The sequence below is a fragment of the Rosa chinensis genome, chromosome 5 (genome assembly GCF_002994745.2).
Source record: "Rosa chinensis cultivar Old Blush chromosome 5, RchiOBHm-V2, whole genome shotgun sequence".
Classification (NCBI taxonomy): Eukaryota; Viridiplantae; Streptophyta; class Magnoliopsida; order Rosales; family Rosaceae; genus Rosa; species Rosa chinensis.
Genome location: NC_037092.1, coordinates 89,136,569 through 89,162,589, shown reverse-complemented (window position 1 = coordinate 89,162,589; position 26,021 = coordinate 89,136,569). Strand labels below are relative to the sequence as shown.

General features: G+C 37.9%; 1 protein-coding gene across 1 annotated transcript; it reads right to left on the bottom strand.

The window, feature by feature from the left end:
* Positions 1 to 16,367: 16,367 nt before the first annotated feature.
* Positions 16,368 to 17,451, bottom strand: LOC121049627 (WD repeat-containing protein 48-like). Its single transcript, XM_040507464.1, has 5 exons — positions 17,414 to 17,451; positions 17,045 to 17,080; positions 16,789 to 16,909; positions 16,512 to 16,680; positions 16,368 to 16,423 (listed from the first exon to the last, which is right to left on the bottom strand). The coding sequence occupies exons 1-5, from the start codon at positions 17,446 to 17,448 to the stop codon at positions 16,383 to 16,385; spliced, it is 402 nt and encodes a 133-aa protein (XP_040363398.1). The 5' UTR covers positions 17,449 to 17,451; the 3' UTR covers positions 16,368 to 16,382.
* Between the last annotated feature and the right edge of the window lie 8,570 nt (positions 17,452 to 26,021).

Below are 26,021 nucleotides of genomic sequence, written 5' to 3'. Positions count from 1 at the left end.
TTGTCTTGTTTGTATAGCCTGTATTGACTTGAATGTAAAGTTTCAGTCTTTATTTCTTTAAGTTTGAGTCTTTGATGTGTTATAGCATTTGGGATTTTAGTAAAACTAAGCTGTTGTTGAATTTGGACTTGGAAAGCTTGTGGCTTTAGAATTTAGCGTGTCTTATTTGGATTTATGTTGGTTGTGTGGGCAGTGGCTCCAGCAGTGAAGCCTGTTGAGAATGAAACTGCTTTCAAGAAATTGAAAGACGGGTTGCTGTCAGCTACGTCTGGGTCTGTGGAGGAAAGTAAAGACACAAGTGGGTTTAGTTTTGAAGAATCTGAGTCTACTGTGAGTATTACTGTGGTTGGAGCTAAGAACGATTTTGGGAAAACTGAAGATGATTTGAAGTCGCTTCAAAGTGTTGGTCAGATTATAGGGGAAGTTCTGAGACCTCTCGATTATGAACACTGTAAGTAAAGCTTGGACCTTTGTTTGTCTAGAACATAAACATAGTTCCTGGAAACTCTTGGTGATTATGATTTTGTTAGGATTGATCGGCCTCTAAGTAGAAAATGGAAACTTTTGGTGAATGTAATTTTGTTAGAGCTGCTTCGTGTTTGAGATATGACTACTCTTGGTGATTATGTTTTGGATATGACTACTCTAACTATTATGAGGGCTCTTCCTAGAGAGGTAATTACGATTCTATTACTAATGATATGAATTGACATTGTATCTGTCTACTCTTGAACATTCTTGCTTAATTTGACTTGCAGGACAAATGCCATAATCCCAGTATTAGTTTTATTCTGAAGCATAAACAATGTAGGTTGTTAAAGTGAAATCACCCATCTTAAGGTCTGGTAATTCATTCTCTATTATATATATATATATATATATATATATATCGTATTTGAAACTGGTGAAATGAACAAAAGTAATTACATGTGGGAAAGGAATAGATATGCAGAAGGCAGTGAGTCATATTGCTGCAGTCCAATATTTTCCCAACCATTTCTAGAAGTGCAAGGTATTTATGTTTTCTGATAATATTGGCTTTAGCATGGGTAGATTTTTGTGTTTTCCAAATAACACAATTTTAACAAATTTTGGTTACCTATTGATGAGTTAATGTTCTAGATTAAATTCTTTTTAGACAACGTCTTGCTAGTGAATCTCATATCTACTTGATCTTCAGATAGTGAATCTGGAAGTGGCACACATCCACCCTTCACTTTAAAAAGTCCTATCTTTCTGAAGGCAGGGAAGAATGAAATTGCTCTACTCACCATGACAGTTGGTCTGCAGGTACATTTTGCTTCTTCTGATTGCCATGCTATATTACCTCTTAACTGTTTATTCAGGTAATAATGGATGCAGAATCCTGGTTATTTGTAATAAGGGGATGTTTCTAGTGGGTAACCTGAAAAAGCATTTGACCACATTGATGGTCGAATCTCTAGAATATGGCCTTTTTTTTTTTTCTTCAAATGAAGATATCATCTTTAAAAAAGTTTCCTGGCATGTATATACATATTATAGCTGGCTCTTTAGCAGTCAATTCTTTATCTTTTTTGACCGAATGCTACATTTTCAGTGACTTAATGCTCTTTTCTTTGAACTCTAATTAATGTTCCAGTGTAAACTTTTTTTTTTTGTTCATTCCTATCAGACTTTGTTTCATGAGGGAGAGTGCTTTTTGCACATTGTCTCTTTACTAAATGGTAACCTTGATGATGCTAATGGAGAGACTCTGGTTCTGGGTGTCCTTCAAACTCTTACCTGTTTGCTTGCAAGCAATGACACATCAAAGGTAATTTATCTTTAGACCTAGATGGACATCTTGTCTCCTGTATTATAATGTTTTGTTTTACTTTCCTATCCAAATAAGATAATCCTTCCCCCCCCCCCTCCTCTCATTTGGTTTTGTTTCTGTTAGTTAGCCATTGTTGAATCTTTGATTGCTTCGTATATGTTAACATGGTTGATTGCAGACAATAAGTTGACCTTAGCTTATTGGTTCACTGTTTCATTACATCTTTTATATAATTGAGTAAAGGGACAAAATGATCTAAAGTTCCAAAGAATGAATGACAAAGTAGGGCTTCATCCCATTCAGCTTTTTTTTCTCTCTCTCTCTCCTTAACAGTTAATACACACTCATACACAGATGAACTGGTTTACAGCTGAAGTGGTCAACTAGTTGTAGAAAAATAAATAAGTGAGTTTTGAGTTTGAATATTGATCTTGAAAGGGTGTATGTTCATGGTCGAATTTGAACGAAAGACAAAACCGACTAAAAGGATCATGATACCGTGCTAATTTGCAGTTCAGCCCCTTTTCAAAAAGAAAAATAGTTTATTGTCTATCCCCTTCTTTTGCCCTGGCAAACTTTGCCTTCTGTCTCCACAAGGATCCTTCTCAATTCTCAAGGTATAACCTTTCTCTTTCAGTCATTGAGGATCATTCACCGCCCTCCTTTCCCCAAGCATCCAAAAAAGAGATCTTGCCCCCACTGAAAATTCTAAATACAGCTCTCTCTCTCTCTCTCTATGCATGTGCCCTGGTGCAACTACATGTCAATACAATATTGGAGGCATACATGCATGGATGAACAAATTGTCAATGATCCTGATTTGTTCCTTGCAGTTATTGTATTGTTTCGAGTTAACATAAGCATCATATATTCTGTATATTTGCTTATCCTTGTTTATTTGATGTTGTTGCAGCCTGAATTATGTAGAAGCCCTTGAACAGTGTGCTTGCAATCCTGATGTTTCTAGCTCTTGAACAGTGTGCTTGCAATCCTGAATTATTCTGTAGAGGTGTAAGTTTTTCAATATACTCTTTAACTCTGGGCCTGCTGAAGATTGTTTAATGTGAAATTTGAATTTTTTTTGTTCTATTCCTTGCATGTGTTGATCAAGCAAATAATGTGGTTTTATGTAATATTCAGTGCTGCAGGGTGACTCACTATAGCATTTGCAGATTTTTCTTCTTTCTTTCCTATCTCTATATATATGCACAATTAATATGTTCAAATTTACATTTTACCAAAGAGAATGATTCAGAAATATTTTCACAGATAAGTCTTTAGATTGGACTGAAACTTTTGAATACATTGTAGACATATATGGTTGTAGTAAAGGTTGTTGGCAAGTTCGAATTGATACTAAAAATGTTCAGATGAAGATTGTCAGTAATTGCTAGGAGAAATTCAAAGGCATTTTCCCCCTCCTTTTGTGGCTTCTTTTTGTTTCCATGGTGGTTAGATCACTAGCTTACTATGTTCTTACTGAGCTCTTCGTGATGCAGTGCCATTAATATTTTGATGCTCAAAAGGAAAGAAAGAATCGCAAAACAGTTCATTGGGAGATGGTTAAGGTAGATTTCTACTTTTGTAGTTTTCCTTTAATCTGATGGTAAAAAATTATTGGGAAGAAACAAATTATTGAAACTCTAAGAAACTCAATTTTAAATTTGGTTAGTAATACTATCTCAGTGGTTAATAAGAAGGTTAATTAGTTCAGTTATGTGATACTGGGGGTTTTGCAGGGCTTACATACTGTTTTGCAGGTTGTCAAAGAAAGTGATTGTGACCCCTTCCTTGGTGATTGCAATCACTTTCTTTGACATGTGATGCTTTTCTGCACTAGAGGTATTACTTTATGACACAAGGAACTTATCACTTGTGATCAAATTCTGTACCAGATCATGTATACTAATTTTATCTTCCCTTTGCCAGTGGAAATTTGCATTTATCTTCCCGTTTGAAATGTTCATTGCTTTGTTCCTTTTCTGCCTGTAGAGAACAGAAGTTTCTGGTGATTGTGAGGGAGGTGGGGATCTTGAAGAAGGATCCTGAGACCCTGAAGGAGCAGATTGATAAGTTGAATAAGCAGAGTAAGTTTACCTTCCTTGGTTACCAGTATTACTAGACTTTGTTTACAAGAGATGTTTAAGGTGCACAACATGTCAATGATAAATACCATTTCAATATTTTTCAAAATACTAGTTAACTGCATTAATATCTATATTTCTATGAAAAGTATTATGTGCTCTCAATGTACATAACAGAGTAATCTGATTTGTATAAAGTAGCATATATTAAGATGCAACTTTACAACCATAAATTATATGCAAACACATCCAACTATTTTATCTTGGCATTACATTTTCTCATTGACTATGCTATAATATCTATTAAGCATGGTGCACAAAATGCGATTGTTGTGGCAGTGTATAATGAGCTCTTCATATAAATTTTTAATCTCCTGTTTTGGTTTTTTGGGGGAATTAAAAATGCTGATTTTCAAAACTGAAAGTATATATGCTTCACAAAAGCCTTTCTTGAAATCACTCAGTACAATGAGGAGCAAACAGAATATCACAGAAGTTAATAATTTTAATTGCTAGATAGATAAGATGATCCAAAGCTCTAGAAATCTCCTGAGGAAGCTTGAGAAGCGCCAGAAAGATCGTATTCTTGATTCCCACATCGAAGAGCAGTTTAGTGGTGGTAGGCTGTTGGCTTGCATTTCTTCCCGCCCAGGCCAATGTGGAAGATCTGATGGGTAAGCATGATGACCATTGTTTCTTTAATGCTAACCTTGGAATCTTATTCAAGTTCATATATATAACTTTTGAACTTGTATAACAGGTACATTTTGGAGGGGAAATAATTAGAGTTTTACATGAAGAAACTCTAGAGGAAGAAGGGAAAGGCAGCTGGTGCTACTGCATAAAACCTCTTTTTTGCTACTACCAACAGGATATGGCATATATGCAACTATTTGAGATAATGTACAACAGCCAAAGTCATGCTTGTTTCAGCTTTTGATTCATGTGTAGCTAGCTAGGAATGCTTTCTTGTTTGGTACATTACCTAGTCACTTGAATGTATGGATGTTTGAAAAATGGTAATGGAATGATATGGATTTGAGTACTTTTTATGTGGTAATTACTGTCCAATATTTACTCTTACAACACAATGCAAATAAATGTGTTGTCTGACTGTAAAAGAGTTCAAAATTGAGGCTTTTCCTACAACAGTCATTGGTTTGTTACCCAATTTGATTACAATATTCACACCACAGCTAACCAAATAGAGTAGTTGTGTGAACTAACAACCAACAACAAAAGAAAACAAAGTTCTATTGTGTGAGATTCATAACACACAACATAAACCAAATAGAGTAGTTGTGTGAACTAACAACCAACAACAAAAGAAAATAAAGTTCTGTTGTGTGAGATTCATAACACACAACAGAAATGAAATCATCTCCGTTGTCTGAGTAATCAACAGACAAGGGATATAATTTCACTTCAGTTGTGTGTTATTGATCTCAGACAACAAAGAATAGGTAATATCTGTTGTGTGTTATATATCTCAGACAACAAAGAATGAGTAATATCTGTTGTGTGTTATGAATCTCAGACAACAAAGAATGAGTTATATCTGTTGTGTGTTATGAATCTCACACAACCGTGAATTCTTTCTTCTGTTGTCTGAATGTACCGACACATCCGCGCGCATGCCATGCTAGGCAGATGCTTGCGCAAAATTCACACAACGGAAACAGATATTCTGTTGAGCAAAGTATTGTCACACAACGGTGAAATCACCGTTGTCTGATTTTTCAATCACACAACACTCGTTTAGACCACGGTTAGTTTGGTCATCAGACAACTGAAAATCACAGTCGTCTGATGACCTTTCTGTAGTAGTGTCTCTTTAATTAAATTCGATCTTTGTACAAAACCTTTACTACTTTGATTCAAGTTTACACAAAACGAAAAGTCGATTTCATGTTCTTAAACCTAGCACCAATTATATCGAAACCCTAAGTGTTTGCAACCACATAAGATTAAAATACAAAAGTTATCTATAACGCAAATTTAATTAAACAAACCCACATAAGCAACTCTCGAAGAACAATAATATGAATCTGAAAATTCTCAATTAATCATAAAAATTCCAGAAATTAATATTTGTTCAAACACATATGTCAACTAGTTCATAACCAACGAAATTCAAAGCAAAGGTTACAAAGGAGAATCGGATTACACCGTGAGATGGAGATGGTGATGAATGATTGATGTGGTGGTCTCTTGAATCTCGAAAGCAAGCTTCAAGGTTGGAGATGGATGATGGATGCTCATGGCTATGCTTCTTCTCCCTTGGCCTTGCTTGAACTCGTGGAGATGACTAGAGGATGCACTATTACAAAAACTGCATCACATAACGGTGGAAATCTGTTGTGTGATGTGCACCATGTCTGTCGTCTATCTCGATGTTGTGTGATGAGTACACTCACACAACGGTGAAACACGGTTATCTGAATATCATAGACACAACGCATTGCTTATAACCGTTGCACCAGTTCTGCGCATGCCAATGCCAGAAATTGGATGCGGCGCATTTTCGATGGTGATCAGAAAACAGAAGTAAGTACACGCCGTTGTTGGTTAACTTCTCACACAACAGAAACATAACACTCAAACAACAGTAGTAAGTACACGCTGTTGTTGGTTAACTTGTCACACAACAGAAAAATATGGCGACTGTTGTTGGTTGTTCCTTCACACAACAGGTATCATAAGTACCTGTTGTATGTGTGAGGCTCAGTGTTGAATTCTTCACAAGTCATACAACACATTGTTTTTATACCGTTGGGTGATTTAACACTGGACAACTGATACATATTTGTACGGTTGTGTGAGTACTAATGAGACAACAAAATTTTATAGGGACCGTTGTGTGATTACAAGTTATTTGTTGTGTGATTAACGACATATGCGTATTCATACCCCGTAATTTAATTCACTATTGTTCATGCATTATGGATATTGTACCTGGAATATTTGCACAAATATAATGCTTAATATATATTACGTAATGAAGTACTCTAATTCAAGCGTCTAATGTACCAAAAGAGCTAGCAGCCTTTGTTAATCATCTATACATTCATGTATCCACACCATAAAACCAAAAAAGAAGGCATTCTAGCTAGCTTGATAGCTGCTACATCCTAGCTAACATTGAAAAATAGCAAAAGCTGATACAAACAAATCTTTGCGAGAGAAATATTTGCGACTAAAGTTCTCTCATACTTGCATAGTGTAGTGCTAAGGGAGCTGCACCTAGTGTGTCGGGTGGATGCTCCAGTTCCAAATTCTTTTTCAAAATGATCTATTTGAGCTTACTTGACTTGAGCTGCTCCAACTTTTACACTTCAGCCTCAACCTGCAGAAAGAAAGTTAATACTATTAATTAGCTCAACATATTTCTGCTCCAAATATTGCTATAGATCTATACATATTTATCAATCATCCATACATTCATCTATACCATGTAACAAAAATAGAAAGCATTCTAGCTAGCTTTGATGGCTGCTGCATTCTAACTAACAATTACATACTTGCAGTATCATGAAAGTGCCTCCTACAGACAAAACAATGACTAAAATTACCTGAACCTACAATCTTGTATGAATTTGTTTTCTTTTTCTTTAGCTAGTTCCCAAAGGAGAAGCATAAATTTACATTTACAACATTTACTGTGACGTCCCGAACCCGAATTCACCAGGTTACTAGTCATTTGGACGGTAAAAAACTTTTACTTTCACTTTTACTGTCGTTTCAATGCTTTTAGGGGGCCCTAAAAGTTGACTTTTTGTTCGGGTCAAAATTTGAGAAAATTTCCTTCATGAAAGTTGTAGGGGACGTTAAACCGAGCGCGTGTATATGTGGTACGTAAAAATCGGAGTTCGTATGCAAAAGTTATAAGCGAAATGGTAAAGTTACTGTTCATGGTAAGTTTCTATAAATAGGACGAGTTACTGTGGTAAGTTTCCATTTTCGGAAACTTACCGAGCCCTCTCCTTTCTCTCTCCCCGACTCTCTCTTCCTCTCCGACCTCGTCACCTTCTTCCGGCCATAACTCCTCCATCCGGCGACGGATTTTGACGTGTAAGATGTCGTTGGAAAGCTCTCTTCCTTCTCTTGATTTCTGGGTTCGTTTCGTAGCTTAATATGAACTGTGGAAGGTGCAGCAACGAGAAGAAGATGACGGTCACTGTAGCATTTCTGAGGCAGCGTCGATATTTTCCGATTCCGGCAGTCTCCGGCCACCAAATTGGCGTCGAAGGTTCGGTTTTTGACATAGATCATTTCCCCTAAGGTCTTTCATTTCAATTTGAAGTGTAGAGGCAGAATTGAAAATCTAGGGTTCTTGATTTTCTGGGTTTTCTGCACCGGTTGATTTCGACTGTTTAAAGGTAAAATTGGGATGTGTTGTAGTTGAGAAAATTGATCAGTGTGTTGTGTAGGTGCTGCTGTCAAAATATGGTGGCCATCGGAGGTGGTTGCCGCCGGCGCGTGGGGCCCACGCGCTGCCACTGTTGGTGGCGCGTGGAGGCGTGTTGGGCTGTGTTTTAATTCCAGTTTTTAGCCCATTAAATCCTATAAATATTGTAGAGCTTGTATATGAAATTTGGTGAATTTTGGAGAAGCTTGGATTTAATTATGAATTTTTGAAGTTTAGGGTTTCGATTATCGAATTACGAGAATCCGGCCGTCGGATATCTCTCGGTTCTGCCTTGGAACCTTTAAATTAACGAAATGGTATTAGTGGTATAATTTGGGTTGCATCCGAGGAGAAGTGGAGATGTAATTATGAGGATTTGATTTTGAGAATCGTATTTAATTGTTGAATAGTTATTCACGGAATATAATTGTGTACAGGGCGATGTACCGAGCTATTGCTCGACGAAGGAACTCGTATGCATGGTCGCCTAAATAGTACTGTGAGTGGACATTTGTTTTTAAATTAATTGTGCATGCAGTATATTAGCATTTTTCCGATTGAGATTTAATTTATAATTTGAATTATTGAGTTTTATGGTTTTATGAGATTTAGTCTATCGAGATTTATTTATGGATTACGAGATTAGTATTGAAATTCCTTCCCGAGGGCTTTTAGTAGATTTTTGAGATAGTCATTCATGAGTTATTGAATTGAGGAATGATTTTCGGGAAGTGACTGATTCAGAAAATATTATGAGAATTTTGGATTTCGAATATCGGTTTTTATGAGGATTCACGAGTACGAATGTTTCATCGAATATTTGAGCATGATTGATTATCAAGGATTTATTGAGATTTTGAGGTTATTTTCAGTTCTTGAGGAGGCTATTCAGTTGATTAAGGAGGCCAGTTTTGGCGCATGCGTATCTTACCTAGTTGGCAGTCCCTTCTAGGTAATGGTCTGATTGGCAGTCCCTTCCAGACTACAGCTCGGTTGGCAGTCCCATCCGATGCGTCACCTGGTTGGCAGTCCCTTCCAGATGACATGAGGTAGTTGGTCGGCAGTCCCGTCTACTACCTGTGGTTAGTCGGCAGTCCCGTCTACCACATGTGGCTAGTTGGCAGTTCCATCTATCCACCGCCTCCTATTCCGGTTGTCAGTCCCTTCCGATGCGTCATCTGGGTGGCAGTCCCTCCTAGATGGCATGAGATGACTAGACAGCAGTCCTTTCTAGTCATCAAACGAGCCTCATGAAAATGATGTTTTTATAAGGATTGAGGATGAGATTTTAAGAGTGTGTTCAAGATTGTTACTGCATGCGAAGTTTTAGAGAATAACTTGGGAAAGCATTAAGTTTTACTTATTCATTTGAAATTACTTATTTTTCGTCCACTCACTCTAACGGATTTTAAATGTTTTCCCCTGGGCCCTTCGGTTTTAAATGCCCAGTTTGCAGGCCAGTTTAGCTTGAGGTCGAGCGTACTTGGGGTTGAGGCATAGCTGTCGTAGCTTCCGCATTATAAAAGTATTGGTAGTTTATCTTGTATTCTACCTTCTTGTACGCCTGAGAAATAGATTGCTCTGATATCTCTTGAGATTAATATTCTTAAGTTTCAGAATTGTTTTGTGATATGAGAGATGTTGTGATATAGGGAGCAGGGTGGCTCCAGGAGAATAAGGATGGATGATTTAGAAGTGTGGATGTTTTTCTACAGGTTTTGGGTTGTCCATTTTTAGGGGAAGTTCTGTCAAATTTTTGGTAGAATTTCTTCTAAAGTGGGCCCCGCAGGGCCTCTTCGGATTTCAGGGTGAAAACCGGGGCGGGTCCTGTCAGTTGGTATCAGAGCACTAGGTTTTAAGATTCTGTAGACTTGTTTCGATCTGGTTACCTTATATGCTTGATGTTACTCAGTACCTCCCGAGTGATGGCCCGACTGCAGCGGTTCCCCATCGTTTACTCTTCGGTGCTGAAGTATTCATCAAGTATGTAAGGTACGTGGTTAGTTGATTTTCCTTCAGGTGCTATGCCTCTTATACGCCGACCTCATAGGGATCTGTCTGCATATCAGATTGTTTAAGTGTCTTGCACCTTTTCATGGTGATGGTGATTTTAGATTACCTTACAGGGTTGAGTTATGCTACGAAATGTGATCCGAGGGAATGTGGTGGTTATCTCTCCCTCGATGCCAACAAGTTTGTTGGGGTAAGGTTTAAGGTGCAAGACTGGAGTTCGATTTCGTGTTTGATTGTTAGAGTTGAGTGGGCATAGATTTGGGTTGTCTCAGTTTGCTATAAATTGCTTTAGAATCAGAATTTTTGATGGAAATGGAACTAGTAATATTAGTGGTTCTGACGTTGAACCAAGTTTCAGGATTTGTGGTACATAATGTGATATGTCATGTATGTGACATTTGTGATATCATTGATAGTTGTTGGAGATTACTTGGAAATCATGACTGGTTATCTTGGGCCTTTGACCTAACCATGATATTTGGATCTAGTTTTGTTTGGATTGGAAGAAATTGATTCTATATACATTGACTTATAATTGATCCATTTGAAGTTTTGGATCGTATTGAGTAAGGAGATAGACAGAATTTAAGTTTTGATATAGTTTTATGTTTGAAACTTGAGTATTTAGTTGGACGCATAGAGCTTTACAATCGAGTTACGATCTTTGCCAGTATTTAATTGAGAAGATTAGAAACAACTTTTGTATATGAGATTGTGCCTATGCGTGTACTCAATTGGTTATCCGTTTTGGTTGAAATGGTTGTACCTAAAAATTGGAGAATAGTGGTAGTGATCTCGTTGGGTATTCATAATGGTGCAAGTGGAATTACTTGTGATACGGAGTATGATTTGAGTTATAAATTGTGGAGCCTTAAAGATTAATTGTGATAGACCCTTGGTGAAGTTTTTGCTAGACAGTTAGATTGGGATATTGTAAGAGTGATTAGTGGAATAACTTTGAGGAAATAAGTTTCTCAGTTGGCTCCAGAAATATTTCAGATTAAGGTTTGACCAGAATTCTTGTTATATGTGGGTCAGACGTAATGCGGTTTGTCTTGGCAGTGACGTATTTCAACAGTGATTAAATGGAGGAATTGGATCGCCAGGTGGTTGGAAAAATTTCAGATCCAGGTACCGCTTTGTGTGAAATGAGATGTTGGACGAGTGTCTGTTTTACATCAAGGTTGTTGTTCGAGGAAAGACTCTGTGAACGGTGTTTGTCATCTAGGAATTTTGGTGGTTGCTTGAGTTGCATACATATACTAACAGATTGCTTTGAAGGAATTAAGTGAATTTTACTACCTTGGTACCGTTACTGGTGGAATTGGTTAAACTGTTTGAGATTTAATTCACACTTTAATTGATATTTCTACCGTATGGTGGCCCATATTTGGAGAAGTACAGGAAGTTGTTAGTACGATTGATATTCGGTCACCATCACGGGTTTATAGGTACGATGACTTGGCAAAATGTTCGAGTTGAGTTTGGAAATTGTTTGTTTGGAGTTGGGTTTTATCAAGGGTTTCAATTTACTCTTGAAGTACTAAATTGTTGAGCGAGTATGGTTGAGTTGTGTTGTTGGATTTATGCTTAGCGAGATGAGGATTGAGAAATTTTGGTGCAATCTTAGTTAGCGCGGATTAGTTTTTGAAATTGTTGTTGTAGCTGGAATATTATTGAATAAGTGTTGTTAGAGGGTGGATCTTCAGCTACTTTATCCTCAGTTTAGCAATGACAGTGTCGCTTGGGGATACCGGCTTTGATCCATGCCAGGAGAGTTCGCTATACTCAAGTACTTGCAAGTTTGACGTTGATTATTGGAAGATTACGGTGTGGAAACATAGAGAAGAAAGAATGGACTATCTTGCTAGCAGTCTGGTACAGAATTTTGAACATAAACAGGTGTGTGAAATGTGTCGCCTTATGGCCAGCAGGGTATGTATCAAAGAAGTTTCTCTAGTTGACTTAGATGTCATCTCAAGGCTTTGATCAATGTTTTAGTCAGGTATCAAAGTAGCGCAATGAAAGTGTAGTGGCCCCATAACATGCATGATTAAGAACTTATAGGTTGGTTCGAGGCTACTCTTTGATATGCTTGACAACTATGGGATCTCTACGTGCACGACATTCGATCAGAAATTTAAGCACAAACAGACAAAAAGCAAGTGCGGTTTTGTGGTTGCTAAGGAAATTGGTTGTTTCAGACATGTGGGTTATCAGTGAGCATCTTGTGGTGTTTTATTAACTGTTGGACTTTACATAAACCGTGTACGAATTGAAATTGTTTTAAGTGTGAGTAAATGTATTATCATGTTGTTGGTGAACAAAGTGGATCTTCACTGTACGAGTTATATGAAAAAGAGTATGAATGCTACTATTCAAACTGAATAGTTTGTGATATTGATACCATGAGTTATTTGGACTAGTATTTGACCTAAATTTCTTGACGTCGAAGTTGTGTACTTGTGAGTATGTACTATTACATAGTTAGGTAAGACAAGGGTATCCAACTTGGAACATTGATACATTTGGGGTTCTAAGTATATGTTTTTGGTTGCTTGTGTAATCGAGATTGTCGAGATTATCAGCTACTCCAGTCGTTGACTTAAGATTGCAAAGGGAAAAACTTAATCCAAAGAAGAATTGATTTTCGTTGTGCAGTTTCAAGGTGTAGTTCTTTCAAGTAACCGACCTTGATTTAGTCTTGAGTCTTTATTCTGAGAATTTTAGTAGGTGTTTCTGCTCACATAGTTGAACAGTTTACAGGTTGCTTCAAACATAATGCTTTGACGATGTTCTCCCTTAGTTGTTAAGGACTGTCAGTAATGAGTGGAAGTAAATCTATCTACTAAGACACTGAATTTAGTAAGAACGCTGTGGGAATTATTCAGATCGCAATAATTGGCTAGATTTCAGCTAGAGAATTGTTTCTTATAAGGGTTGATCTCCATGTTCTAATTGGTCAAGTTTTGGATCAGTTTTGAAGGTAATTTCTACATGATTTGAGCAGACTTGCACATCTTTTTGTGCCTTATCATCGCCACGGCCGTACGATTGATGTGCTATTCATCTCGTGACTGTTTACTATGGATTGGCGTGTGCACCCATCTCTACTTCAACAGTATGGAATTTCGAGGACGAAATTTTTATAAGGTGGGGAGATTGTGACGTCCCGAACCCGAATTCACCAGGTTACTAGTCATTTGGACGGTAAAAAACTTTTACTTTCACTTTTACTGTCGTTTCAATGCTTTTAGGGGGCCCTAAAAGTTGACTTTTTGTTCGGGTCAAAATTTGAGAAAATTTCCTTCATGAAAGTTGTAGGGGACGTTAAACCGAGCGCGTGTATATGTGGTACGTAAAAATCGGAGTTCGTATGCAAAAGTTATAAGCGAAATGGTAAAGTTACTGTTCATGGTAAGTTTCTATAAATAGGACGAGTTACTGTGGTAAGTTTCCATTTTCGGAAACTTACCGAGCCCTCTCCTTTCTCTCTCCCCGACTCTCTCTTCCTCTCCGACCTCGTCACCTTCTTCCGGCCATAACTCCTCCATCCGGCGACGGATTTTGACGTGTAAGATGTCGTTGGAAAGCTCTCTTCCTTCTCTTGATTTCTGGGTTCGTTTCGTAGCTTAATATGAACTGTGGAAGGTGCAGCAACGAGAAGAAGATGACGGTCACTGTAGCATTTCTGAGGCAGCGTCGATATTTTCCGATTCCGGCAGTCTCCGGCCACCAAATTGGCGTCGAAGGTTCGGTTTTTGACATAGATCATTTCCCCTAAGGTCTTTCATTTCAATTTGAAGTGTAGAGGCAGAATTGAAAATCTAGGGTTCTTGATTTTCTGGGTTTTCTGCACCGGTTGATTTCGACTGTTTAAAGGTAAAATTGGGATGTGTTGTAGTTGAGAAAATTGATCAGTGTGTTGTGTAGGTGCTGCTGTCAAAATATGGTGGCCATCGGAGGTGGTTGCCGCCGGCGCGTGGGGCCCACGCGCTGCCACTGTTGGTGGCGCGTGGAGGCGTGTTGGGCTGTGTTTTAATTCCAGTTTTTAGCCCATTAAATCCTATAAATATTGTAGAGCTTGTATATGAAATTTGGTGAATTTTGGAGAAGCTTGGATTTAATTATGAATTTTTGAAGTTTAGGGTTTCGATTATCGAATTACGAGAATCCGGCCGTCGGATATCTCTCGGTTCTGCCTTGGAACCTTTAAATTAACGAAATGGTATTAGTGGTATAATTTGGGTTGCATCCGAGGAGAAGTGGAGATGTAATTATGAGGATTTGATTTTGAGAATCGTATTTAATTGTTGAATAGTTATTCACGGAATATAATTGTGCACAGGGCGATGTACCGAGCTATTGCTCGACGAAGGAACTCGTATGCATGGTCGCCTAAATAGTACTGTGAGTGGACATTTGTTTTTAAATTAATTGTGCATGCAGTATATTAGCATTTTTCCGATTGAGATTTAATTTATAATTTGAATTATTGAGTTTTATGGTTTTATGAGATTTAGTCTATCGAGATTTATTTATGGATTACGAGATTAGTATTGAAATTCCTTCCCGAGGGCTTTTAGTAGATTTTTGAGATAGTCATTCATGAGTTATTGAATTGAGGAATGATTTTCGGGAAGTGACTGATTCAGAAAATATTATGAGAATTTTGGATTTCGAATATCGGTTTTTATGAGGATTCACGAGTACGAATGTTTCATCGAATATTTGAGCATGATTGATTATCGAGATTTATTGAGCTTTGAGCTCCGTACTTATCAGCTTTGAAGTTAGATTGAGTTTTCCTTTCCGAAAGCATTTATTGATTTACAGAGTATTTGATTTTATGCTTTCGAGGATGCTTTCAAGGATTTATTGAGATTTTGAGGTTATTTTCAGTTCTTGAGGAGGCTATTCAGTTGATTAAGGAGGCCAGTTTTGGCGCATGCGTATCTTACCTAGTTGGCAGTCCCTTCTAGGTAATGGTCTGATTGGCAGTCCCTTCCAGACTACAGCTCGGTTGGCAGTCCCATCCGATGCGTCACCTGGTTGGCAGTCCCTTCCAGATGACATGAGGTAGTTGGTCGGCAGTCCCGTCTACTACCTGTGGTTAGTCGGCAGTCCCGTCTACCACATGTGGCTAGTTGGCAGTTCCATCTATCCACCGCCTCCTATTCCGGTTGTCAGTCCCTTCCGATGCGTCATCTGGGTGGCAGTCCCTCCTAGATGGCATGAGATGACTAGACAGCAGTCCTTTCTAGTCATCAAACGAGCCTCATGAAAATGATGTTTTTATAAGGATTGAGGATGAGATTTTAAGAGTGTGTTCAAGATTGTTACTGCATGCGAAGTTTTAGAGAATAACTTGGGAAAGCATTAAGTTTTACTTATTCATTTGAAATTACTTATTTTTCGTCCACTCACTCTAACGGATTTTAAATGTTTTCCCCTGGGCCCTTCGGTTTTAAATGCCCAGTTTGCAGGCCAGTTTAGCTTGAGGTCGAGCGTACTTGGGGTTGAGGCATAGCTGTCGTAGCTTCCGCATTATAAAAGTATTGGTAGTTTATCTTGTATTCTACCTTCTTGTACGCCTGAGAAATAGATTGCTCTGATATCTCTTGAGATTAATATTCTTAAGTTTCAGAATTGTTTTGTGATATGAGAGATGTTGTGATATAGGGAGCAGGGTGGCTCCAGGAGAATAAGGATGGATGATTTAGAAGTGTGGATGTTTTTCTACAGGTTTTGGGTTGTCCATTTTTAGGGGAAGTTCTGTCAAATTTTTGGTAGAATTTCTTCTAAAGTGGGCCCCGCAGGGCCTCTTCGGATTTCAGGGTGAAAACCGGGGCGGGTCCTGTCATTTACATTGAGCACAAATTTGTAATTTCTCTCCTTAAACAAGAAATTAAATGGAAGTATGACCGAAGTTTATTTCACCCTCACATTACTATATTTCCTTGAGCACTCTACCCATCTCCCAACATGTAAACAGTAGCACATTTGTATAGAGACATAAAGACAGTGCATGGCTTCCAATTGCATACCTCAAGTTGTTCATGAAGCTGCTTCTGGAGTTCTACCTGCAACCGCAATGCTTCAGTAATCCCCATACCGCTCCTGCAAGTAAATAGGAAAAAGTTTAAAGTTCATTTCAAGGACACCCTTGCTCTAGAGAATGACAAATTTGTGGCCAAGAAAGCGCCACCTCTTTGGATAATTTTCTGAGGATTGCGCCCCTCAGCAGGCCATCTATTAACTAAAGAATCTGTTGTTGCAACCCATATGCTATCATCATCTAGAGCCAACTGCAGAATGGGATGTTCTCCTTGGCAAAGCAAAAGACTCTCTCTTGTGGTCAAGTCTGTCAAGTACAACTGAAAATATAAACAGAATTGAGCATTAAACAATGAGCAACAAAGCCAAACAGCCAAAGACGAAAGATGTCTGGGGGAAGTCAATTTGTAAGGAGGAATTGTACTCACAGAAAGGTCTCTCCCACCACTATATACATGACTAAACGTTGGCGTACTGGCAAGTGCCCAAACAGAATCTGTGTGCACCGCATAAGAATGCACGCATCTTTGCTGACCAAGATCCCATAGTCTACAAAATAGACAGAGAATTAGGTGGATAACGGACAAAGTACCAAATTACCAACTACTTATGACATAAGTAATTCATCTTGCATCTAAATGCTAATTGTTTGCATGGTAAAGAAGAGATAGGTGAGTTATCAACCTAATCATTGAATCAGAAGATCCTGATAAGCAAAACCTGCAAAAGTGAAAGTTCAAAGAGAAATTGGTCAATGGACTGACAACATAACAAAATTGCATAGAAGCACTACATATAATAGATAAGATGGGAAGAATAAATCATTCTAATCTCAGATCATGGTCTAACTCATATGCAAAATGTATTTTTCTGTATCAATGAAAGACATTTAGAAAAATATTAGACAGATTACAGAGTCATACGCAAGTTAAATGGATTCAACCTAAGAACGAAGCTTGATTATGTAGAGTTAAAACATAATTCATGTACAAATATAAAAAATCATATAAAGCATTCAATCAACATAGCCTATGAAGAACTAATCCAACCAACCTGCCAGTAGAATCAAGAAGCAGAGATTGGAACATATCCATTATCATGCATATGTTCCACCAGAGACAAGAAGTGATCCATGCCACTATCATGCATTGCCAGTGCATAAACTGATTCTTTATGGCCTTTGGCAGAGATTGGAACATATCCATGTGCCTGAGTTGTGTGCATAGAAATGCTGTTGCTAGAGCTGATAGTACGTAAACTTGTAATCGGTTGTGCATTTCCAGAACCATTGGTGGCATTTGAACAATCATCTTCCACAGAATCACCTAACTTTGAGACCGGAGCAAGGGCTGCTTCGAGATCCCAAATGAATACCTCCCCTCCAAGTCCACCAGAGGCAACAATATTGCTCTAAAATGCATGACACTATAAAAGGATCAGAAACTTTCTTATTTAATAGAAAGAAATTAATTGTATTAAAAATGAAAGGTTACAAGCAAAGACAGACAGGATGTTGGTCTATGTAATGCAGAGTAGAAACATTTCAAATGAAGTATAACTCCCGGCCAAATAAAGATTAACCAAACTAGCGTGGTTCTACCTGCAACCGCAATGCTTTAGTAATCCCCATACCGCTCCTGCAAGTTTCTTGTGAGCTTTGAAGTACCCAAAAAACCTATAGAACCCAAATTGAACAAGCAGAGGTTGAAAGATAGTGAAAAAAAGCTTACAAACCAGAAAAGAAAGGAGGGGGAGGCATAAATTTGTTGTCAAGTCAAAGATATTTCTGCTGTATCGAATGATAATGGTTTTGAAAGATTGGAACCATAGTGTTTGTATCTCAGACAAAGCTAATATACTGAAAAACCAATCTATACTTTGATCTTTCAACTTAAGTAAATAAATGAAAAATCTTCCAGCAACAACCAAACCGAAAAAGATTGTCAACAAAACCAAACAATGTGCCTTAGTTGAACTAGAACACCATAATTGACATAAGGGAATCCATATCCAATCACAACTCACCTAGATAACAACTCCCAGCATATAAAGAATCTGAATAACCTCAAGAAACCCAAGAACCGAACGAGAAACAAGAACACAAAGAGAACCAGATATAAAGCAAGAACCATGGTCAGCAATTTATACTAGATACCAGCTGTGACATTAGAAATTTACTTTTTCACTTACAGAGCAAAACATTAGAAATTGATACCAGCTGTGACGCTTAAAGATATGTAGTGCCCACTGTTCCACTTACAATTACTTTGCCACCTGATCTGCAACTTCTTTGATGAGCTCCTCAATATCAGCCTCTTCATTTTTTGCATCATTTTCTGCTATAGGATGCCAAAATAACATGAATTAAGACCCTACAATATCATATACTTCAATGGTCTATAGGCTACAAAATTCTAAACAAAAAAAACTCAGCAAAGGAAAAACCAGAAACAAGAACCACACATCAATCTCTTAATTCAAACACAAAATTGCTCGAACATGTTATCCATTCATTCCTTCAAGACTCCATTCCTAGATTCATAAGTACAAGAATCAATAAAGCAATTACATTTATTATGCATTATAACACAAAGCTTAATAGAAACTTGAACAACAAACAGTGAACCAATTAGTCCATTACGAAGCTTTGTAACCCCGAAACCCTAACAAATTGAAGGTCACAATTAACTAAAATTTAAGCTACCAGTTACCAACAAGGGTAAACAAAAATGTAAGTTGATAGAACAATTTTTTAACTAGAATGACAATACATAATCTTGAACAACAATCACTTCCAACTTGGAATTAACACAATGTAATAGAGGGTTACTGTCAAAACAAGCACAAAGAAATCAAAACTATTACCTCTTAATGACAAAGAGAGAGCCTTCAACATCCCTGCAACTCTGCCAAAACCGAAAAATACCCAAAAATTTGGTTGAGATTACTATCTGGCCATGGCTTCCACTGATGATTTTAAACTAACTATTGCTCCTATGTAGAAGGATTACAAACCCCGTTACTGTTTGATCCTCTGACATTCAAAAAACAGCTGCGTGAGAGATATGCCAGAGACGTGCAGGACATGGTCATAGTTAACAAAGGAGAAGACAATGCTATCTAACAAACTAATCAGACATGGTCCTCCCCAACATACCTACCAAAATTCCACACCCAGAAACCCAAATCCAAATTCAAATATTAAAATAGAAAGGGATCGAATCAAGTCCCAAACTTTCACACCATAATTGTAAATAATAATCAAGAGCGAGCAAGAGGGGTACCCATTGGTACATGTCGATGTTGAATTCGTAGAAGGTGACATTTTGGTCTCTTCGACGAAAGTATCGATTCTCTGGAGGATGGTAAGATTGAGCATTTTGGTGCTCTGCTGATCCAGATTCGGCATCAAAATGCTCTCGTAGGCCTCGTTCCCGCCGTCCATCATGGGCGAAACTGGTGGAGCCTGGACGACGACTGGCACAAAATGAATATGTTGCTGTACATCGAGATCTTCGACAGCGACAACGAGAGGCTCAAGATTCCCCAGAACAAGTCGAGTCGCAGATGGCTAGACTCAACCCCTGTCTCAACGCCAAAAGAATTGGGAATTGAGGTAACCGAAGTCACGCTGCTGCTGCTTCTCAAGGTCAGGACGCTCGGATTGAACTCTCCGTGTTGTTTCTCATCTCACTGATGCTCGATTGAGCGTTCAATTCGAATCCCATTTTTTCAATTGTGGAAAAATTTGGTATGGATTTCGAAAAATTGAGAGGAAAATGGTAAATTGAGGGATTGAACTAGTGGTTTGGATTAGAAGTGAGGAGGGCACAAGAATTTCATTTTGGATAAGAAGGGGAAGAGAAGTGGCGAAGAAGATGACAAGAAGGTCGAGAGGTTTTGTTTTGTACTTTGCAATTAGGTCGAGATGTGGCTCGGTCTATATTAACCCTCAATAAATTTTCCAAGTCACTCCCACAACGTTTCTATAACAAACTGTTGTAGGAGTGTATTACATAAAAACAAAATGTAAAACATGGAGGGAAACAATGCCGCCTACTGCTTTGGGCTCAAAATCTTGCCGCCTATGTTTTTAGTTCACACAACAGAATAGCTTAAATCTATTGTGCAATTTCTACAGCTTGCACTAGGTGTACCAAGTGGAAGACATTCAAGCAAGCTTTCTCAAAATTTTGCGCCCAGTTTTCAATCACACAACGGAAATAGTGTACCGTTGCACCTAGTAGCCCAAATTTCAGTGTTTCAAGAGGCAACCAAGACTCCAAAGTAGAGGGAAATCTGCCGCTAAATTTTCTAAGACTCAGACAACGGAAAATACTTAATTCCGTTGTGCAATGAGTTCTGATAAAAAAGTTATCATTTTGTTGACATTCACACAACAGAACATCACTAATACCGTTGTACAATAGAGTTTACTTAAACACACAACAGATGATTTCTGTTCCGTTGTGTGATTGGTGTTGTGTGATTAACTTTTTGTAGTAGTGATGGAGAAACTCACGGCTATGCTAAGAAGATTTTCTGATTTTTTTCTAAAGTGTAAATTGTATGGGAGAGGAGAAGCTCTTTGACGTTGAGAAAGGAGGAGTATATATAGGAGCACGGCCAACTTGGTCACCAAGCCGTGTAAACCTCATGGAATTAATCTGAAAATTCCACATAATTTCCTCCAATAATATCTTGCCAAATAAGCCCTATGAGGTGGTCCAACCAATCACAAAATTCCATTTAATTCCCTAATAATCTTGGCCGAAATACCATGGATATATTCTGATTTTATACTTTAAATTCGGTCAAAACTCCTTTAGGGAATATAGGAATGTATCTAGACTTCTTTTGAGCTTTTCTTGGTCTCCACCTTTTTCTCTTTCCTTTTATTTCTCCCTTGAATCTCTCTTGGCGTCAATCACCCTAGGGTTTCTTGATTTTCACGTTGATGACCTCTTTATCTCTCTCCCTTTGCATGGCAAACACATAAAATTACTCCTCCAAGAATATTTCTTTCCATTAAAATCTCCCAAGAAAATCTCCAAGACATATCCTTCCTTGCATGGCGTCAATCACCTTTATCTTGATTGATTTTGACGCCACTCCTTGTTTCTCTCATTACATATCACGGCAAGACACATAAGGCATCCCAAAAATATCTTATAACGTCACAAAACCCTAGCTCCCTTGGGCTTTTATCCATTTTTGCCGAAAATTCAATGTCTCTTGAGAATTCTTGGGCCTTGTTGCGTCACCTTCATGCCTTGTCACCTTCCAACGTCATAACACTTCATTTTTCTATTTCTTCTTCATGGTAACGTTGGAAACTTCATTGGTAAGCTTTCCTGGTTGAAGCAGGAAAACTTCTTTTCTTCATTTCTGCTCATTTCTGTGGTCCATTGTTTCTCATTTTTGCTCCGCTTAATGTTCGCGAGCTCCTCTTTCCATTTGTGAGTTCATTTCCACTTTTTAGCTCCGAGGTCCTGAAAATAGAAACTAATAAGAAAAATAGAAACTTTCCTAAAATGAAAAATTGCAACTTTCCTAAACTGAAAATGGAAACTTTCCAAAAATGAAAAATAGAAACTACAAAATAGAAACTTTCTACAAATAGGAACTTTCCCAATCGAAGAATGGAAACTTTCCTAAACAGGGTTTTAATAAGGAAATAACGCAAGAAATGTAGGAAAAAGCAAGTAAAACGTCGCATTAAAATGCTCCTATCAATGCTTTCGGTGAATTATTGATGATTTATTGAATTAATATCGAGTTTCTTTCCGGAAGCAATTATTTGAAAGAGGTTGATTTCAGTTTATTGAGGAAGTAAATAAGTTAGCACATGCATGCATTACCTGGTCGGTAGTCCCCTCCAGATGACATGAGGTAGTTAGTCGGCAGTCCCCTCTAACTACCTATGGTTAGTCGGCAGTTCCCTCTAACCATCACCACCTCGTCCGGTCGGCAGTCCCCTCTGAAGCGTTACTGGTCGGCAGTCCCATCCAGGTGGCATGAGATGACTAATCGGCAGTCCCCTTTAGTCATCATCTATTTTGAGATATGAAAATGGCAACTTTCCTAAACTGAAAATGGAAACTTTCCAAAACTGAAAATGGAAACTTTCCAAAAATGAAAAATAGAAACTACAAAATAGAAACTTTCTACAAATAGGAACTTTCCCAATCGAAGAATGGAAACTTTCCTAAACAGGGCTTTAATAAGGAAATAACTCAAGAAATGTAGGAAAAAGCAAGTAAAACGTCGCATTAAAATGCTCCTATCAATGCTTTCGGTGAATTATTGATGATTTATTGAATTAATATCGAGTTTCTTTCTGGAAGCAATTATTTGAAAGAGGTTGATTTCAGTTTATTGAGGAAGTAAATAAGTTAGCACATGCATGCATTACCTGGTCGGTAGTCCCCTCCAGATGACATGAGGTAGTTAGCGGCAGTCCCCTCTAACTACCTATGGTTAGTCGGCAGTTCCCTCTAACCATCACCTCCTCGTCCGGTCGGCAGTCCCCTCTGAAGCGTCACTGGTCGGCAGTCCCATCCAGGTGGCATGAGATGACTAATCGGCAGTCCCCTTTAGTCATCATCTATTTTGAGATATGATTTTTTTGAGTTATGAGTAATTTAACGAGATGTTTGAAATATCATTATGTATTTGAGGGATTTGAGATTTTAAAGAGATTTCGAGATGTTCTATTTTATGTGATTGAGATTTCAGTAAAGATGATGATTAAAAGTGTTTTCAAGGTTTTTACTGCATGCGAGGTTTTATAGAATAACTTGGGAAAGCATTAAGTTTCACTTGTTCATTCGAAATTACTTATTTTTCGTCCACTCACTCTAACTGCTTTCAAATGCTTTTCCCCTGAGCCCTTCGGTTTCAAATGCCCAGTTTGTAGGTCAGATTAGCTTGAGGTCGAGCATACATGGGGTTGAGGCATAGCTGTCATAGTTTCCGCATTATAAAAGTATCGATCCTTTATCTTGTATTCTATTCTCTTGTACACCTGATGCATTAGATTGCTCTGATAACCCATGAGATTGATGTTTTAAAGTTCAGAATTGTTTTATGAAATGGGAGATGTTGTGTTTTAGGAAGCAGGGTGGCTCCAGAAGAATAAGGTTGGATTATTATAGAAGTGTAAATGTCTTTCTACAAGTTTTGGGTAATCCACTTTTAGAGGAAGTTTCGCCAAATTTTTGATAGAATTTCTTCTAAGGTGGGCCCCGTAGGACCACTTCGGATTTTATGGTGAAATCCGGGGCAGGTCCTGTCAATAAGACATTAATTTGGATCCACTATTGACATGCAACCAAATTGCAACCTCTAATCCTCTATCTCATTCAAAATACTTAGTTAGACTGTCACTATAAGTCTACATCGTTTTACTTGGTCTTAGTTTGTTTCATCTATTCATGTTGCGTTATTTTTCTTCTATCAAATAGAGAATGGAAAATCTAGACCATTGCGTGAGTTTTACAACTCTTTTGTATGCAAGTGAGAAGTATGGCAACTGAGGGGATCCCTTCTAATGCGGACTTTTTTGTGAGACTCACTTTTCAATCACATTCCCGTAAATCAATCGTTATATGTTTAGATATTTATGTGTAGTTTTTCAACCAAATTGAAAATCGTTAAGGTATTCATAATCGTGATTTATCAGTTATGAACATGAACAATTCATGTTTGACAGATTTGGTTCGTCCATTGATTTAATCTAGTTTGATACATTAACGACTAGTAATTTGAAAGAAAATTTTCAGAAGTGATATATTTATGCATACATAAACATGAACAACTAAAATGAGGAATAGTTGAGGACTTTTGTGTGAGACCCACTTTTCAATCACATTTCAGCAAATGGAAACATCTAACGGTTGATTTGCAGTAATGTAATCGAAAAGTGAGTTTCCCAAACCATTGATTAGAAAGTCCACAACTAGTCCTCATTTTATGAGAACCACTAAAATGAAGACTAGTAAAATGAGGACTAATTGGGGACTTTTGTGTGAGACCAACTTTTCAATCACATATCAACAAATCAACTATTAGATGTTTAGATATTTATATGTAGATCATTTATGAAAATTTTCAACCAAATTGAAAATCGTTAAGACATTAATAGTGATTTATCAGTTATGAACATGAATGGTTCATGTTTGACAGATTTGGTTCGTCCATTGATTTGATCTAGTTCTGTATCATAATGATTAGTAATTTGGAAGAAAATTTTTAGAAGTGATCTACTCATACATACATAAATATCTAAAGGTTCCCTTGTCAATCAGCCAACAATAAGGTGATCCAAAATCATCAACAACAATGAGGTGATCCGCCAACCAGTTATTAGTGACATTAATGTTACTGCTGCCAAGGGAAATGTCGAGGTGAATCTGCTAATGCCTTTTAACTATAGAGTTCAACAGACGTGACATATTGATGCTTCAATGAACGTTAGGGTCCTTGAACAAGAAAAAAAAATAGCGTTTAGGGTATTTCGTCATGTACATACTATTCAAAAAATCCCAAATTATTGTTTAGCACAGAAACTGAAGATTTGCTTTCCGCAGATGATCCTATCGCTAATTCAAGTGAATATGAGGATGATATGTTAGATGAAAATTTTGAAAAAAATGTGATGAGTACGTATCCACTCTCCCTTCACATCCCTTGTTCAACCATGGATTTTGTGGAGCAATGCACAGTGCCCCATTCTAATGATCTCCACAGCCATGAAGTCAATCCCGCCGTTATTTCAAAAGTACGTAATGACGTTACAGTATATAACAATACCTCCCCATCTTCATCTGTGCCTATTGAACCACAAGCTTCAGGTGTCATAGAAAATCAGGGCATGGAAATTGAAAGTGTGGACGGAATGGACTTTGTGGAGCATTGCGCATCAACCAATCCTAATGGTAACCACAGCCATGATATCGATATTGCGCCTACTGTTATTTCCAAAAGATCCCCTGACAATACTATTTATAACAAGACCTCTACATCTTCATCTATGCCTGTTGAATCAAAAATGGTAGTAGTGGCTGAAACTTCAGGTATCATTTTAGAAAATGATAGAATGGAAATTGGAAGTGAGAATGGAAGCACAAGAGAGCACAATCTGTGCTGATAATCCTTCCACCTTGGACGGCGTTCGTGGTTATATGATAAATGGTTCAGATTGTAGTCAGGATTCAAAATCAATTGGCAGTGCGATGGTTGTGTACTCAGAACCATTGCTCAAGTTCTCATCAACATCAAATTGCTACAAGGAAGAGCTGCCTGTTGAGAATGGGGCCACTGAAACTCTTCAATCACTGAATCTCATCTTTAAAAGTGTAAACTTCAAGAGGGTGCCGAAATCATCAACAATAATGTGGTGATCCGCCAGCCAGTTATCAGTGACATCAATGTTACTTCTGCCAAGGGAAATGCTCGAGGTGAATCTGTTATTGCCTTTTGACTAGGAGTTCAACAGAGGTGAATCTGTGCCTGTTGAAAGTGGAAGTTCAGGCCCCTCAGGATGCTAACATTTCTTTGGCAATGGAAATCCACACAAACCTGGGTTTCCCTCATATGAAGTGTTATCGAATGTACTAAACTGGTTTCCAACTGGTATTTGACATGTGAGATTGTTGTG